General features: G+C 44.0%; 1 protein-coding gene across 10 annotated transcripts in view; it reads right to left on the bottom strand.

The window, feature by feature from the left end:
* Positions 1-18,926, bottom strand: part of LOC138624859 (C-myc promoter-binding protein-like) — a 58,381-nt gene that overhangs the window by 19,100 nt on the left and 20,355 nt on the right. For 5 of the 10 annotated variants that reach the window (XM_069705407.1, XM_069705408.1, XM_069705410.1 and 2 more), the window contains exons 5-16: positions 18,637-18,806; positions 15,134-15,408; positions 14,954-15,020; positions 14,649-14,707; positions 13,113-13,257; positions 12,638-12,813; positions 12,078-12,178; positions 10,657-10,872; positions 8,267-8,412; positions 7,474-7,512; positions 1,734-1,867; positions 162-294 (exon numbers count right to left, since the gene is read on the bottom strand). In XM_069705407.1, the coding sequence (XP_069561508.1) occupies positions 162-294; positions 1,734-1,867; positions 7,474-7,512; positions 8,267-8,412; positions 10,657-10,872; positions 12,078-12,178; positions 12,638-12,813; positions 13,113-13,257; positions 14,649-14,707; positions 14,954-15,020; positions 15,134-15,408; positions 18,637-18,806 (1,661 nt within the window). The remainder of the gene's footprint in view (positions 1-161; positions 295-1,733; positions 1,868-7,473; positions 7,513-8,266; positions 8,413-10,656; positions 10,873-12,077; positions 12,179-12,637; positions 12,814-13,112; positions 13,258-14,648; positions 14,708-14,953; positions 15,021-15,133; positions 15,409-18,636; positions 18,807-18,926) is intronic. The other 5 variants (XM_069705409.1, XM_069705411.1, XM_069705415.1 and 2 more) reach the window with 1 other exon arrangement.

Raw genomic sequence — 18,926 nt, 5'->3', positions numbered from 1 at the left:
TGTGAACTGCTTCAGGCAGTTTTGTATTTATGCAAAATTTAAAAATGGACTCTCCTGAGTCTCGTTTGCCAAGTTTAGAAAAGTTGTTTTTTGTTTTTTTTTTTTATGTCAGGCGTTTACTCAGAACTTGAACAAATCAATCATTCCATTTGAGTGCCGACCTGCTTGGTGCGTCTAAACATGGGGGCGGGGCTTGCAGGGCAGCTGTGCCGGGCGGCGAGGCGGGAGGACGAGGTCAGCAGGCCCTCCACGGGGTCGAACAGGTCGAGACTCAACACGGGGAAACCGTCGTACCTGATGAAGAACACACGTTAGTGACGGCGCCGGTTCGCCATAACAGCCTTCGTTTCGTTTTCACGGAGCGGGGTTGTAAATTATTTTACGAATCAAGCAGCTCATCGTCTGCAGGGAAAGAGATATCGTTTAAAAAAAAAAAATCAAACATTAAAAGGATTTTGTTCAAGGTTACAATGACGTGAAAATGATTTTTTTGTTTTGTTTTTGTAATTATCTACAAAGAGAGCAGATAAAAAAAATAATTAAAAACCTGAAGAGCTGCTTGTCATTATGGATTATTATTGGCGCTTAGCTTAAGTGGTTCTGAAAAAAAAAATCTCTTGTTTTAAATTATTCAGAGCAAAGCATGACTGCAGAATACAAATTGCACATATTAAAATCCACATGGTTCAGTTTTTTTTTTATCTTTTAGTCGTCCCGCTAAGAGACCTGGACTCCTGCTGGTCCTCAAAAATGTATTAACCAACTTTCAACTCAACTTATTATTTAGATTCTCCAATTTTAAACAGTTAGTTTTGTGGAAGACATCGAGCAGAAAGACGATACTCAACAGCGCAGTAGTTTATGTTTCTTATTAAAATATTCGTCTATAAATTCCACAGTTTTATTTAAAAGCTTCAGGCAGGGTTTAAAGCACTGCTGTGAATGAGAGTTTTTCTGGTACGAAACCTTGCTTACAATGTAATGAAATATAAAGTATAAAAATTAAGTCAATAAAAGAAGTGCCAGAGACTGCAGTTCCGCAAATGGCCACTTGATGCTGGTTACAAAAGCGAGTCAACGACTGTAAATCCACAGACTGTATATAAAAGTGTTCGTAGCGTCCGGGTTGTAAAAGTGACGCCCGTGCAGAAGTGCCGTAAACTGCAGTACCACCGAGGCCCACTTGGGGTTGCCTCCACAAGGGTTTCTGACACTATAGACTCCCACTCAACTTCTCATTGAAATACAAAGTCAGTCGATTTTTTTTTTTTTTTAGTCGTTATGGTGTCACTCCTTATTTAGTTTTCTGGCAGTCCATCTGAAATTAATCCCGTCATTGATTAGATATCAGGCCTCAAAAAGTGGTTACGTTTGAAGGCGTGTCTGTTTGATTGACAGGCCTGTGGCACAGGTGGGTTTCTGCTGTAGGTGGGCGGGGCATAGCTCTTCCCCTCCAGCTCGTCCAAATATGGTCACTTCAAGCTACCGAACTAGCAAGATGGTGACGGACAAAATATCGAACTCGAGGCTTCAGAACTTTACAAACCGACCGTGACGTCACCCACCTCTTCGCCCATATTTGGATTAGCCCGGAGTTGGGGCGGAGTCAGGAGCCGCCACCCACACTGAGCTTCAAAACCGCATTTCAGAAAACCTACGGGTGACGAAGCTACATCCATTTTCTTATACAGTCTTCAATCAAAACTGTTTTCTTTTTGTTCTGTTATTTTTACCTGTAGCACAGAGGATGCTCCTCCCCCTCGGGCAGAGGAGGCAGCTCTGGAGGTGTGATGAAGACCGTGTGCTCGCTGCGCTGGGACTCATCAATCTCTATCAGCCGGGTCTCCTCCGGCTTGTCGCCGTCCACCTGCGGAACAAGAGCGCACGAAACATGAGCAGAGACGTCCGGGCGGAGGTACGGCGACCACCTCATTTATCACAGCTGAAGGCAAACAAGGAGCACATTTTGGAGGTTTTTAGGGGGTGGGGAGGTAGGGGGGGGGGGGGTCACTTTTTTTTTTTTTTTTAAACCTGAAGTATAATTTTAAAACAATTTTGTAGCTGCCACCCTGATTGCTGAGGGTTTCTACAGAGCGAGAGAGAGTCTGTGAGAGCTGAGGGAGGATGACAGCAGGTGACCTAGATTTCCCGAGTGAACACGCTTCCCCTCCCTTTTTTTTTTCTTTTCTCTCCTCTCTGCAGCCTACCTCTTTTCACCGTGCACAAATCTGACTGTGCAAGTCGGTTTCATTTGTCTCCCGACGCTGCAATATTTTCCTGAATACCGCCTCAATAAAAAAATGTGGCAAATCCTTAAAATGACAGAACGCGATATATACGTGTCCGTACCGAGTAGACAGTATGGCATGCTTTTCCCAGCATGCCTTTGGGGCGAAGGTGGGGCACACCCTGGACATGTATTCACACCAACGGGGAAATTTATAATCAAAGGTCCCACACCTGAAGTTGCGGTTCGAACCTCGTCCCAGGCGGGGATCGAACCCTGAAACCTTCTCGGTCGCGCGAACATCTGTAAGTCACCTTCTCTGGAGGTCAGTGGTTCGACTCCCCGAGTGGACAGCTACGACTGATTATCAATGTTGCTCGCAATTTGCTAACACACATGATGATGAAACAGATTTTTGTTTTGTTTTGTTTGTTTGCTGGTAAATTCTGGTTTTCTGAGGCCATGGGGAGAAGATGCAAACTCCACGTGGAGGAGGTTCGAACCAACACCCATCCGAGGCTCGAACCTCAACCTTCGAAACCCTGAATCTTCTTCCGGTTAATTGATAGTTAGTTGATATACAATTTTTCAAGAAATGAATGAAAGAAAACAGGACAAATATCACTGTGTCCACACACATCAACCTGGGGTTGATTTAAGGACACAGATGAATGATGGGAGCAGAAGTTGAGATGTCCAAACTGCTGAAAACTGGATCCTGCACCTCCTTAAAATGTGTCTCAATCACTTCGTCGGCCCATCGAATGCTTAAAAAAGGCCTTTCAATCCTCCAGCTTTCAACAAACCCCAAGCTGATGACCTGAGATGTCTCTTCATTAGTTTTCTCCCACTTGACAAAACTCTTGCGGAAGCCACAGGAGACATTATTCAACTGTTTTCAGACTAATTTAAAAATCAATGAATGTAAAATCAGCAGACATCCTTCAGCCCCTCTGAGGATTTACTGCAGCTCGATGTTTTGGAAACGTGTGAGGAAAAAGAACTCCCTCTGACTGACACTAAAGTGAAAAGAAGACAATGTACGCAGCCGGAGAGGACAGATCGACAGGTCGATTGTCGACTCTATAAATCTGCACCTCGAGGGAGCCGAGTTGGCGTGAGTTCATTCCGACGCAGATAATTCAAAGTGAAACAAAAAAAAAGGGCATTTCTATAGAGATTAATTATCGAGGCATCGTTAATGTATTCACAGCCAGCTCACACATTCCTTGGATTTTTACTGAAATGTTTCATAAACGGTTCATTAAATTCAACACCAGCCTCTGGACGACCATCTGATTCATTAGTATTCAAGGATCATCAATCAGTCATCGTTACATCAATGAGCTTTAAGTGCATATTAGCAGCGCCGGTTTGTGTTTGATACACGGCAGGTGTACGAGCCGGCAAATTAACTCGGCGGGAGCGTTAATTTTTAATTTAAAGCTGAGTTTCTACTTTCAACGGGACGATAACATGCCACGCAAACGTTGTTTTATTGCACAACAAATAGCTTCCAAACCCAGCGATCTGATTGGTCAACTGTACATTCAGAACGCGCTCAAATCATCATGACATCACACACTGATCATCACTGGTAAATATCACTCCGCCGTCTCAGTGGCAATATATAATTAGAGTTGAATTTCATGTAACATGTAATATATAATGTTGTTTTTACTTGTTATAGGTCCATTAAAATGTGACCCATTTGGTGAAATTTTTGGTCACTCTGAGCACCCGTACCGTAACACCAGAGAGAGGATAGCTAAAATCTTAAAAACACATAAGTCCATCGATATCTTTGTTCATCAGATATCTTACTTACAATAACACTGAGGTAGCTAAGCAGTTTAGTGTTTCTATGTGCTGTATTTATTCAGTTTAAGTAAGGAGAAAGAATTAAAAACGGACTCGATCTTGTCTCCGTTGCTAGGGCGTTGCTAAGGTCCGGCCTACTTCCTGGAGTAGTAAAACATTGCATACATTGCACCCTGCTGATTTGTTTACGTGTTGTTTCTATGTAACTATGTAAACCGACGCATTTGCGTTTAAATTCATGAGCGGAAAGACGTCGTTCGGAAAGTGCTGAAGTGTCCTACGGTTTTAAGTGGCCCTCGAATCTCTCGCGTCCTCACTGTGTGTGTGTGTGTGTGTGTGTGTGTGTGTGTGTGTGTGTGTGTGTGTGTGTGTGTGTGTGTGTGTGTGTGTGTGTGTGTGTGTGTGTGTGTGTGTGTGTGTGTTTATTGGGTGGTCAGGTGTCAATGTTGTTGCTCAGCCAATCAGGACGAGCAGAGAGTGACTAATCGTGACCTATCAGTGTCATGGTCCGTTTTTATGAGAAAGTGAGCCGCTTAGGACGCAGTTTAAGTGAGTAAAAATACTTAAGTGGACGCGGAGGTCATTACCGCTGAGAGGACTTTTTTTTTTCTGCTAACAAGCTAGCTTCGTTAGCCGGGAGGAGAAGACGGAAAAAACAACAACAACAACAACTTTTGTTTTGCAAAGAGTTTCTGAGGAAAAAAAAAAAAGAGACTCAGGCCGGGTTTCTTCAGGACAAAAGACGGTTACCCACATCTTTCTGCGTTAACAAGGAACAGTGAGTACAGACAGGTTGTTGTTTCTTTCTGTATTTCCTTTTAACGGTGATTCACCCAGTTTGGTTTTATAATAACAGATTCTTGTTATTTAACTCGAAGCAGAGCAGCTTTATTTTGTAAAGCACATTTCAACAATTCAAACTGCTTCACATAAAACCACTAAAAGCATGAAGACATCAGGCCAAAGTAAAGGATATTTTAAAAAAAAACAATTTTTGCACACAATTGTTGACAAAAGAACAATATTTTGGTGAGTTTTTAATTACATCCTAAATAACACCATTTAATGTTTGTTTGTTTTTTTAGTTTTTTCGTGTCGTCAATGTCTCTTAAATGCCTAAAAACAGATCGCACTAACAAAAAAGTTTTATATATATATATATATAAAGAGTGCACTACCACAATGTAAATACATTTTTGACTACGTGTTTTATTTAGTCGGTGAAGAGAATAATAATAATAATGATGTTAAAGCACACGTTTGAATGTAATATTTCTTTATTAAAAGATGTCAGAAACGAAAAACATGTAGGTGGCAAACTACCGTTTCCATGGTGACGTGGAGTTACTGCAGCTGTGCTGACGGGGACAGATGAGACTTAAAGTGCATCTTAAAGTACGAGGTCTGAGCTTTAATGGTGGATATATAAAAAAAAAAGAAAAATAATCAGCAGTCATGGAGGGAAGCCTCAAACCGAGAAGAGATTCGTGACAGGTTTTAGCGCTGCGGGCGATGATTGTATTCACGTCGGAGAGAAAGGGAGGCGAAGCGCTCGCTTTAAAGTTCATAATTCAGCCTCTTTAGTCTGACGGTAATAAAAGTTTGATAACAACTTCGGTCAAAGCGGTGAAACTGGTAAGTGTCTGTTCTTTATTGGTGCCGTCTAAAGAAAAGCTTTCGTTGCTCTTCTGTATGACGCGGCACATCAAAGCTGAACATAATGCTCTGTCATTTATTTTTATTTTTTTCTGAGCACATTTGTTTTTATAACCCGTTGCTAAAAGTATTAAAGTGGTCCAAGAAAAAAAAAAAAGACACAAATCAACATGTAAGTGTGAAACAGGATGTGACTGAAGGGACATCAGTGAGTTTGTAAGCACATAAACGTTGACGAGAGTTGTTTCAAATCGCACACTGACAAGAAATGACCTCATCATGTGAACACATCCCAGAAATTGACATGTTTGACTGACAGGCCTGTGGTGTAGTCAGGTTACAGCTATCGTGGGGGGGGGGCGGAGTATGTCGAGTCAGATCCTCCCCAGCATGTCCAAATATGGTCACTTCCTGCTCTGAACTATTAAGATTGCGCCGGCCGAAAACTGGACTCGAGGCTTCATCACGGCCGTTCAACAAACCGACGGGGTGACGTCACTGCTGCTGAGGAGTCGCAGACGATTTTCAATTTATGTTCGGTTGTAAAACACCTGAAACACACAGCTGCCGTACACCTGTAAGTTACATGTTCAAGAATATTTGTGCGACTCCTTTTGTTTCGCGCCGCCACCGCATTTAATTCGTTTTGTTGCTGCGATGAACTTCTGTCCTTTCAAGGATCAATACTTCTTAACCTTATCTCTCTGCTGTCTGTGTGTGTGTGTGGGCTGCAGTGTAGCTTTCTCTCCCAGAGACTAGATAATGTAATCCAGTCACAGTCAGCGGATTTAATCGCCTGTAAAAAAAAAGAAAAAAAAGAAACGACGTACAGAGAGCAGATAATGAGACCGCGGTAGGTCTGGGAGCTCAGACAGACGAAGCTGTGGATGCTCGGCCTCTGGATTTACTTCCACTGTGTCTCAATTACAGCCAGGACACACACACACACACACACACACACACACACACACACACACACACACACACACACACACACAAAAGAAACCCAAGGACGGCCAAGTCTATTTCCGAGTCTGTTACAAATGTCACCTGCAAAACCCAGTGACCCACAGACGTGACTTGGGAAGCGAAAGGCCGAGCGGACTTTAGGACCGCAAACACACACATTTCCAACTTTTAGCGCGCACACACACACACACACACACACACACACACACACACACACACACACACACACACACACACACACACACACACACACACACACACACACACACACAGTCTGGTAAGAGGGGAACACAGAGCCTGCGAGGACACCAGCTCAAACTACTCGAAACGCTCTCAGCGGAGAGAAGATCCACCGACAGCCTCTTCACGGAGATGAACCCGAGGGACGTACGAGAAAAAAAAAAAAAACTAACTTCAAGCTCAGTTAGCGCTTCAGAAACCACTGGAGCGATAAAAGCCCTTTACTCACCCCTCATGAAAAATTGAGGGCAGAAATCTCGCACATTGGATTTTCTGCAAAATATGCTTCACTACCGCTCCGGACAAACTGCTGAGGCAGCAAATTTTTAACGCGGACGGTGAATATTTATTAAAAACGCATCAAAATCGAGGGGAAGGTGATACAGGAATTTAAATTACGCTACAATTAAATGGGTGGGACGATACACAAGTTTGAAGGGAATTTATTCTATTCGAACACTGTTTCCTGTAAAAACCTATTGTGATTCTAAGTAATTTAGTCGTATTGCAGAGATTGTGCAAGATGCGGCGAGACCAGGTGAGAGTAACAGCAGACTTACCTTCCCTCCTTTGTCTGCGCTCCGCTCTGAATTGTAAAGCTGCTCGCAGATGGAGGCGGGAGGGAAAAAGGAGAAAGAGAAACTCAAGAAGTTGGAAGCAGAACGGAGACAAGTCAGAGCCCGACCGATATATACTGTTTGGATGATTTTAACCTGCTATCGCATATATATCGGTATTAGTTTATATGTGTTGTCCATTATAGAACATAAAGGATTCTTTGGAAAAATTTGAAATGGTTCTATGTGTTTTTTCTTTTTTTCTTATATTCCCACTAAGGTTCAGAGCTCAGCCACTCTGAAAGGTGAACCAATCAGCGACCAGCATCTGTGGGTTTGTCCCGCCCCTCCTTTACTGCGATTGGACGGCTGGGTACAATGCGACAAAGTCACGAGCACCTTGTTTTTTTTACTCTAAAAGTTGAATATAAAAAAACAAAAACGCAGCGTTCCCATAAAAAAAATAAAAATACGCTGTGCTCGGGGAAAAATTTGGTGGAATCGGTTTGGTCGCATGCTGATTACTTCCTAACATCAGCATCGGTCCCAAAATAAATCCAGTATCGGTCGGGCTCTAAAGAGAAGCGAGGTAACACAGAACAAAGTCAAAACTACTAATACGACTAAAAGTGAAACACGAGGAGGAAAAAAACAAAAGGACTTCAAAACAAAACCCCCCAAAAAAGATTGATGAACAGAAAAGTAACAGAAATGACTGGAAGGCAAAAAAAAAAGCTCATGAGAAACTCCAATGCATCAAAAATGAATATTATTTTTATTTAAACAAAAAGCTCACTTTGTCCACGCAGTCGTCGAAGAAGGCCAAGCTGGCGTCTTTGTCGCTGACGAAGGAGCACTCCTCGATGAAGCGGATGAACATCTGCGTCTTGGTCATCAGAGAGTAAAACTTCTGGTGCGAGCGGTCGCGACTCTTCAGGAACCCTGAGGGCACAAAATGTTCTACCTTTAGAAAAAAACAAAACACTTGAAATTAAATTTAAAAGACAATTTAAGTTACAGAAGCTCAACTCCGCATTCACAGGGCCGATTTACAGACGTGTTGACTTTTTTTTTTTTCTGTGCTTAAAAGAAATCCATTTCACCCTAAAAGGCCCTCCTCCCTCTGCTGTAGGCAACTTCCATTTGTCTTGGTTTGGATAATGGACGCCACAGCGTTATTAGTATAATGGCCAATTTGGGATATGCAACAAACGTGGTGAAAAGCTTCCTTAATAGATGCTGAAAGCAGCTTAACTGAGTAATAAGCCGCCGCTGTGAAGCTGAGAGCAGGACGGATGTTCGCTGGCTCGCAGCGCCGAGCTGGAGGCCAAATACTTCCTGCAATCTGATAAATATTTTAGCGCCGACGGGCCACTTGTAACTCGGACCATCAGTTGGTTCTGGAGGAAAAACAAACTCCTGTCAGGAGCTCCACGGTGCCATTTTTAATTTTTTTTATTTTACATTTAAGTACTGCCCTCTACTGCAGCCAAAAACATTAGCAGTGTCCGGGGGGGCTGATTAAGTAGTGATTTAATGATTAGTCCGTTTATTCATTACTTGGACTTCAGTGCCTCCATAAAACACGTCGAATCGCTTAGTTTTTATTGTTGTGTTGTTCTAAAACAAAAGAGTAATTAGCAAAAATGCTAATATCTTTGATAAGACTTTGATTAATGCTTCTTTTAAAACATTGAAAGTGAAGCGCGTAGAATTAAATGATAATCGTCATGATTTCTGAATTAAGAAAAGGAAAATATATAAAAATCAGAGTGGATTTCAGATGGCAATTAAAGCATTAGACGAACCTCAACTGACAAATTACGACAAATTATCATCACATGACAAAACGTACTTTGTACTTCACCATATTTAAACATCTAAAGTCCCCTAACAGTATTAACACCGAGTTTGATTGTCTTCGGAAAAGGAAAAACAAACCGTGAAACTCCGACACCGTCGTCGTCGTCATCTCAAAAACTCTGCAGCCCTTCCAACCCAAACTAAGTCTGTGTGTGTGTTTACTCGGGCGGTGGGGACGGACCATACGAGAGCTCATGCATTAAACAACGCCATCTGTTTGTGTGGGCCGGCCAGCTGTAGAGAGGAAGGCGCGACAGATGACGCGGCGTTAGTTGATACAGCGTATTAGGAAAGTCATTAGCTACTAATCGCGCACCGTAACCGAACCGACTGGAACTCGAGTGGCTTCGCAGCTCGACGGAATAACGATGGAAAAAAAAAAAAAAAAAAAAAAAAGGAGCGAAGTCGACTTTTCTTTGCTTAACTTTCATGGAGTGCCTGATTATTGATATGATTATCAGCCTGGCTCTCGGTCCAACGGATCCTAATGAAGACTGCACCGGAGATGTCCGCTGGGGTTTTTCCAGATGCTCGGGGAGAGCGAGAGAAAAAAAAATGGAAGCAATAACGTTAAGGAAGAGCTCAGGCTGCGTCGGGAGCCATTTGGGAAATTATTCTGCACCTGATGCTGAGCTGTAGCCCAAAACCACCAGCTCCTCCTGGGGGGGGATCCGGGGCCAGATGAGATATATAGTCCCTCCAGCAGGAGGCACCCAGGGAGGCGTCCCGATCAGATGACCCGAGCCACCTCAAACCGACTCCTTTCGCTGCCCAAAAGTTTCACGACCATCGGCGAAGGTCGGGAACGTAGACCAACTGGTAAATTCAAACGCTTTGGACTTGTCCAACACGGTCCGGGGTAACGCCCGCCACCCTCCCTCGTGAATAAAACCCCGAGATACGCATTCTCAAGCTTCTTCCAGTTTGTGGACTGTAAACAAACGTTTTGTGGTTGGATGACCCGCCCACAATGAAATGACCGTGTGCTTTCTGACGTTAATTCACTGGAAAGTGCAGAGAACCAATAATTTCAAACCGAGCAGTCAGTCAGCTGCGTCTTTTTTTAGGAGCTGGTGTTGGATTTTGGATTACTGGTATTAAAGCTGCAAAAGCTTCTGCAGTCGCGTAAACACTTTGGTGGGAATCACTGAGAGAAGTTGGCTCGTTACACCGTAGTGGACTTGTTATTGTTTCCTGTGATGAGCAGTTTGAAGTGGCCGCTGGGGGGGAAAGCACAACTCGGTTAAATTCATTCAGTCAGTTTCCTGTGTGACTGGACTTGGTTTCAGAGGGTTTTTAGCTCGGTGACGTCATTCCCGATACCTTGCAGGTCGAAGAGCGAGCTCGCGTCCGTGGCTTTCTCGGACGGCGCCTGGGTGATGGGTCGCAGGAAGGAGCGGTAGCCCTTCAAAATGGCCGCCATGAAGCGCAGGAAGGCCTCCTGGATCTCCAGCTCCAGCATGTGGAGACTCTTCCCGCAGCTGAGCTCCGACGAGTCGCTCATGCTCATTTCCAGCAGCCCGTCCGGCCGGTACTGACCTGGAGACGGAGGAAAATACATGTCAGCAACCGAGAGGTGGAAGCGTTACCTCCAGCCATTGACCGTATATGAAAGTGGACGAAGCCTCCCGTCCTAAAAAATAATGCAGAAGTGCCTTAAGCTGCAATACCACCGAGGGCCACTAGAGGTCGGCTCCAAAAAGCCTCCGGCTCTTTCTTATTAGTTTTCTGGAGGTCCATCTGAAAATAATCCGTCATTAATTAGAAAATAAGTGTTTTGGGGGGCGTGTCTGTTTGATTGACAGGCCTGCGGTGCAGTCAGGTTACAGCCATCGGTGGGCGGGACGTAGCATCCTCGGTTTCCATCAGATCGAGTCAGATTCCCCATCTCGCCCAAATATGGTCACTTCCTGCTCCAAACCGCTCCGAACTAGCAAAGATGGCGCTGGGCAAAATCTGAACTTGAGGCTTCATATTGGCCGTTCAACAAACCAACGAGGCGACGTCACGTCGCCGCTGCGGCTGAAAACGCTGCATCATTTGCATTTTGATGAAGTCGTTCTAACTAAAGGTCTTAACGCCTCTGAGCTGCTTTAAGTATTCACGTCAGTATTTGTGTGGCGAACGAGGATCAGGGTTACGTAATTCCAATGAATGAACTCACTTTTCACAAATGTCCAGGAGGCTTAAACTAAAAAACCTTTTGGCACGCATATCAATATTCAGCACTTCTGGCAGCGACCGGGTAGATTTTCAACTTCACTGAATCAGAAAATTAATTTATTCAATTTATCTGGCTCAATAAGCAGCGAGTCTCACGGCCTCTCGGTGGGCGCGCTCCTCCGACGGCAGAAAAAGTTGACAATAACACAGCGAGCGAACGCGGCAAGGGCAGACGGGTAATCAAGATATTATGGTGCGATGGGATTATTTCCAACTGTTGAATGTCAGAGAAAGACAATGGCGACCGAATGGAGAGCTAATTGTTAAGAGAAAAGAATCTAAAGACGACGAATGAAACCTGCGGTGACCTTTTTAATCAGCCACTAATATGTTGGTTTTAGTTTGGACACGTACAATGAGATGTTTTTTTATGAGATAAATTCTTCACTGAACCCTGAACTTAAAATCGCGAAAAGGAAACGTTCACAGAAAATTTACTTTCCCACAAACGCCTCAACAAATCAACCCGACATATTTTTCCAATCATCCCTTTTCCGCGAGTTTCTAGCTTCGGGACTCACCGTCGACCAGCTGCTGGTGGAGGTTGCTCAGCACATTCATCAGGTTTTTACAGGCTTTCTTTGGCAGGATCTTCCACGTGAGGGCTCGCTTATCTTCGTTGCTGGGAAAAACCAAAGGAAGCATACGTTGAGCCCTGGAGAGAGAGAGGCCGAGTGGCCAGAACCAACACGGCCTGCGGTCGGTGCCCGAGGGGAGGTGGTGGTGGTGGGGGGGGGGGGGGCAGACAGACCACCCTCACGCTATCTTGCTGGTAATGAGGCTAAAAAAACGAGGCGAACCATCGCTGTCCTTACCTGACGCGCCAGAAAATTGCATTCTCTTCACATTAAAACGAGTCTGACAACAAAAACAACTTCTTTTTTTTTTTTTTTTCCTCCACCCACTTTGTAGGAAAAAGAGCTCTCTAAACTCAGAAGTCACGACCTGGCAGATATATGCAGTTTGGGGGAAAAAAGCCAAAGGAACAAATGTTGAGCTTTTTTTTTTTTTTTAACTCTACACTACAAGAGCTACTATCTCCGGGAAGGTTTTAGGGTTTGTTTGTTTTATTTGTGCTCACTGGAAGATAGTGTTGGTGTCCAGGTCCACGCAGCTCACGTCCGGCGGAGGGTCGTAAAGATCGAAGTAGCGCGAGTCCACTCCCACGATGAACGGACAGGGGGCGCTCAGCACGTCGGCCAGCGCCAGCGGACACAGAGGGATGTACGGACACGGCCAGTGGAAGGGAAAGATCATCTGAGGAGGAGGAGGAGGATGAAGAGAAGTGTGAGATGTAAGAGAATTTCATTATCGTGGTTTATTCGCGTTGTTTTTAAAGGGTTCAACACGTTACCGCGTATAGAAGCGTCAAATTTACAGTTCAGCCTTGTTTAGGTTTTGATATTTGTAAGCCATAAAATCAACAAAATTCATGAATCTGCAACTTTCGGTCTTTTTCAAATTCAAAAAAAGATTTCCCTAAAAAAAGATGTTGTTAAAAAGATGATTAGAAATGAACGTAACTAGTGTTACTAAAATGAAATGCAGTAACTTACAGACACCAGAGCCTCGGTAACGCTGGTCAGCACGGCGGGTCGTAACGAGTGGACCAGGATCTTGTGTTCGGTGACGGCGAACACCAGCAAGGTGACGGCGTTCTCCGGTCCGAGGTTCTGGAGCAGCGTGGAGAACCGACCGCCGCTGCAGGGGGAAGGAGGGGGAGGAGGGGGGAAACCGTGCAATATTCAAGTTAAGTAAAAAAAAAATCACAGGATCTAGAAACCATCTCTGTCGCTTTAACATCTAACGAGTTCTAAAAAAAAACCTCAATCTGATTTGGTCATTCTTGTTGTTTTTTTTACCCAAAAGAGCTCAAATTTGATTATATAGAAAAGCTGAGATACACAAAGACGTGCAATTTTCTCGTTAAAGCAAATCTGTCTTGAGAAATGATGTCCCTGATGTATGCAAAAGTTTGGCGCCTGAGCAACCGACACGCTGTTGATTTCTGAAGCGAAAAAAAGACGCAAATACGACACCTCGCAGCAAACGGACATCTTTATTTAAATCTTGATTCACTTTTTTCTTTTTAATTTCATGAAAAAAAAAACTTGCTCTCTGACCTCAAGGCCACATTCAACAAGCAGCAACTGTTTAAAGCAACTGACTGAGGGTCTGAAAATGAAGCTAATTGATGCTTGCAAAGAGAAAGCTATAAAAAGATATCAAAGCGCTTCCGGCTGGCAATTTTCACAGTTCGAAAACATCATTAAGAAACAGCAGTTAAGGGGGGAAACTGTGGAAGACGAGACAAGACCTGGAAGAAGAAAAGATAAAACTGCACGTCTGCCGGGCTGAACGAAAAATGAGTCGTCATAAGAAAGCTTCGCACGTGACCTCACCACAAAGTCTGAACGTCGTGATAAGCGAGTGTCGTGTTTTTTTTTGGAAACGACAGCTGCAGACAAATGAAGTTCAATTCGAGCTCTTTGGCGACAATCGCCGAAAGTGTGTTTGGAGAAAAAGAGGAGCAGCGTTTGATGAAACGGACACATTTTAAAGGACGACGCGTGAAGAGAGAACGAGGGGAGAATGGATTCGTCTCAATGTCGGCAAATTCTGCACATTTCCTGCAGTCGAGTGGTGGAAGTTTGAAAAGAGGCCGACTTCTACAGATCCAACGCAGACCTCGGGAAAAAAAACACGATGAAACCGCCTTCAAATAACACGAAGCCGAAGCTTTTAGGGCCCTCGCAGCCTCCCGACCCGAACGCCATTAAACATCCGGCGGACGTGAAAAAAATGCGATCTGCCGAGAGAAAGGTGGCGGAAAATTCCTAAATCGGATCAGAGAGACTCTTGGATGGTAAAAAAAAACAACATCTGGAAGCTGTGATATCGAACAAAGTGGCGCATCGTATCTTGCATCACGTCTTATGCTCGTAACATTTGAAAAAAGCGGTCGCCGCGGTTTGTTTCCACTTCTTTTCACCGACAGGCGACCAAACCAAACTTTTGCATACAACCGTCATCCTTTTTTTTTAGAAATCGTGGGCGAACAAAGCGACCAGAAGGAACTCGGAGGTTCTTACCTGAGGGGTAACGGTGAGGACACCGGCTGGCTCAACATCAGGCTGTCGTGAGGGGAAAGCTGGAGAAAAGCTGGAAAGTGAGATTAAAAAACAAAAAAACAAGCGAGCACAGAAAAAAAAAAAAAACCGACTGCGCTGAATCATTTAAAACGCTCATCCATAATAAAAGGACTTAAACCACTGCACCCCGCAGGCCGTCCGAGACGCCGCCTTCAGAAAACAACACTGCTCTCTGCCAAACGGCGATTACTCGGCTCCGACGTGCGAAGAACAAGAAACATCGAGGCGTCGCAATTAAAACGTACCTGCACCAGGATGCGAGGCCTCTGGGAGGAGGGGAAGGGAACTTTGTGCATGAAGTGGGAGATGTGCCTGGGAAAGGAGAAGAATTAAAGGGGAGGATGTGAGGCCAAAAATAACAGCAGTGGGCGGCTGAATAATCCGCCGGCGCTGCCGTCTCCGGCTGCGCGAGCAGCAGGACTCACTTCTCGATGGGCAAGGCGTGAGGCCCGGAGATGGAGTAGCGATACAGGAATGTGAGGAACTTGCGGAAAGCGTCGAAGAAGGGCCAGTGGGAGAGCAGGCAGATGCACTTGTTGGTGTAGACGGAGCGGGGGTCGGTGGGGCTGGCGGCGGCGGTAGTGTCGGCGGGGGGGGGCCCGTGAGGGTCCGGGCTCAGGTGACCCAGCTGGGAGCGCTGCTGGTCCGACAGACACTCCGGCGGGAAGAGCTCGTAGAACTGGATGGCGGCGCCGTAAACCTGGAACATGTTGTTATAATATCACGACTCGCTGTAGTGACTGCACTGTAAAAAAACAAAAAAACACCCCGAAGACACGTTGCATCGCTTCTACGTGTACATCAGCGATGGGACGCCTTGGTTACGTACCGTAACCCCGGGTTCTGTGAGTGCAGCGGTCGCTATCGGCTGCTATTAACGGGTTTTTATCGTGACTTCATCGGCAAATGTTTTAGTGATTTGACGAATTGTTTAGACTGAAATATATTTTGAAAAGTTGTGGACGCAAATTCACAATTTCACAAAGCCCAATTTGATGTCTTCAAATTGCTTGTTTTATCTGACCAACAACCGAAACACAAAGATGTTCAATATAAGTGAAAGAGACCCAAGAATTTTTGAAATTTAACAGATTATTATTATCATATTTGCCAGTTTTATTTTTACTTCCTGATTTGGTCATGTTTCCTTGATTTTTGATTTTTGTGCTTTTAGCAGTTTAAACGTTTCGCAAAAAATTTATTTTTTTCCATTTTTGACAGTTGTTATTTCCTAATTTTGTGCTGCAGCGTACATACAAAGTTAATGCAGCTTTTATTCATCGAACATTAATCCTCCTAAATATTTCGTAGCTATTTCACACGGTGTCTGCAGCAGGAGGAGAACTTCTCCAAACTGAAAGACTTCCATTGACAGTGAAGTAGCGATCAGGAGTTTGCAGACGGGTGTTTTTATTTTGAAATTCACTGCATTTTCCCACCGTGGTATTGATAAAACTCGTATCTATGTTAATAGCTGTAATTAGCCGACGCCCTTATATACTCTCTCTCTCTTAAATACACCTATAGTCACCTTTACTGGCCGAACCTGAAGCAAAACGTTGTTCTAAATGAACCCTAAAACTGACTTTTAGCCCTCCGAACACAACTGCTCCCGACTCTCGAGGATCGGTTGTAATTACGACGAGAGGTAAAAGACCACATCACACACACACACACACACACACACACACACACACACACACACACACACACACACACACACACACACACACAACCTGTAATTGAAACCTCTCGTCAACCGTATCAGTCATTTTCCAGGCCGACTATTAACGAAGAGGGAGTTCAGAAAACCTCCGTTGTCTCTGAATCCTCCGCGCTCTCTTGGAATAAAAAGTGAAAACATCAATAAGCTCGTTGTTGTTTAACCTTTATTGAACGTCGGCACCGGGCCGAACAAACAGCGGCGGGCTTTTAGCCCGCGTCAGCAACCAGAGGCCAAAATAAATCCCGTCTGCTTCCTGGAAATATGACACTCTACCGATTCCCAGATCAAAGCTGGCGAGGCTTATCTGCCGGCGCCGCCTGTGCAGGTATTTAACGTTTTCCTCCGAGGTGACCCTCGCCTCTTTGTTTGCTGACTCGGTGAACTGAGGACGCCGGCGCGCATCTGCGTGTACGTTGAGAAATACACCTCGTTCATTGGACGGCGTCGTACTTCTAATCTGAATACGTACGGACGACCTCGAACAGATGCAACGTAATTACAAACAAAAACTTAATTTAATCTCTTCGTTTTTGATTAGTTTGATTGTGTGTTTAAAAACAGCCTGCGTTTAAATTGAGCACGTGAAGAAATATTTATAAAGGGGGAAAAAAAAAAAAGAAAACAAAAGACACAACATGTAGAAACATCGACTACATTTCAAAGAGAAATTTATATCGATATAAATCTGACACTTGTTGTTAGCAGTTAATTGGCAGATTAAATTTGATCAAACAAAACACACGATCACTATAAAATACCACGTCAACGATCAAAACACCCAACGGAATATATAGTTCAGGTTTTCTCCACCTCAATCAACAGTGAAATGTTGCTTACGTGTTTATGCATTAGTTTAAAAAAAATTCAATTAAAAAAAGTTTGCATCGTGTATAATTATGTTTTACTGAACGGGGCCATTCTGCATAACGAGAACTTTTATTTCTGATACTTCTTCCATCTCTTAGTTTAGTGTTACAGCCAGAAGTAGGAGGCAAAAAAATAAATAAATAAATAACATTTAAGAGTCTTCAAAATTGAAGTTATTCATGCGGAGATTAGTGTTAGGATTTTGGATATTGACAAAATGTCCCCTTGCTGGATTAATAAAGCATCTCTATCGATCTATATCTATCTATTAGTGTGGTTCTCGTAAGTATAGAAACACAGAGTCTCTATCTGACCTTGACTGGTTAATTAAAAAGCCAAGTCAGCATACACACAGTCCTCCTGCATGTGTTACAGCACATGCACTTTACACACCTCTACACACTAAAACACGACTCAGCAGCAGCAGCAGGGTTCGGCAGCGACCGTCGCCGCTGACCTCTAAATGACCTCGTTCAGGCAGAGATGCTGCTATTTAACATCAGCGGGCTTTTTGGATGTTGTGTTTATTTATTTATTTTTTAAGTCGCGTGATTCGTTAACATTCGCGCTTGTCGTCCCGACCGGCGTCATTTTTCGTGAACCGCAGAGTAAAAGATAACGCAGAAATCAGGAATTACACATTTCCGTCTCGGTGACCGTAAACAAACCCTCTACATCCAGGAAACAAATGTAAACAAAAACATTTTATTCACTGACAAACAATAACAATTTAAATTAGATTATTTATTTCTCTCTTCCTCTGGTGATTTGCAACAAAGCTGAAATTTACGCCAAATTGGTTCGTCCAAAATTATGGAATCGCTGATATATTATTTACGTCACGGTTTTTTGTTTTCATGTCTAACAACCGCGTGACTCCGGTTAAAGCTGCGCATGTGGCGGGCAAAAATTTAAAAGAAAAATAGACGCAGCAAAAGTGTTTACATGTCACAACGTGGAAGATTCTTTCAGTGATTGAGTTTCTTTAAACTAGAATTAAAGTTAAACAAATCTCCGATACATGATGTTAAGAAGAGAAGTTAGATCAAATCGCCTTAATTTAACAACCATGTTGTTATTTTTATTATTTTATTCAAAATTTCTCCCCTAAAAAAAAAAGATATGTCACATATGGAGTTAAAAAAAAAAACAATGGCAACCTGCCCGTCCCACTTTCCCCCTCATTGTGGTTTCCTGGTTCCCCCGTCGCAGCGCTCTTTTGAGTCTGTGGTCGCGTCAGCTGCAACCGACGACAGTTTGACTGTTGACGACGTCTTAACGGTCGCCGGCGAGCGTGTTCGTTAGTAAGTCGAGAGGAGAAAGGAAAGAGCGTACCTTTTCTCCGGAGGCTCCGGTGAGGACGAAGGTGGAGAAAACGGGGAGGGAGTATTTGGTGTTGGCCGGCCAGCGCTCGATCGTCGCCCCCATGGGAAGGCAGAAGAGAGGCACCGACTCCGGCAGAGGGAACGACTCGTAGTCCTCCTCTGGATATCTGCTGAATAAACCTAACGGGGGAGGGGGAGGGGGGAAAATAAACAACAACAAACAAACGAACCGAGCACTCAATTTAGAGAGCAGCGAAGGGCGACCTTCCCTTTGCGAATACCAATTAATAAAACTAACGC

This window comes from Brachyistius frenatus, unplaced genomic scaffold, assembly GCF_029030835.1.
Source record: "Brachyistius frenatus isolate BFR_SWC_R1_liver_20210118 unplaced genomic scaffold, ASM2903083v1 Contig_56, whole genome shotgun sequence".
Lineage (NCBI taxonomy): Eukaryota > Metazoa > Chordata > Actinopteri > Embiotocidae > Brachyistius > Brachyistius frenatus.
This window is presented reverse-complemented; position numbering and strand designations above follow the sequence as displayed.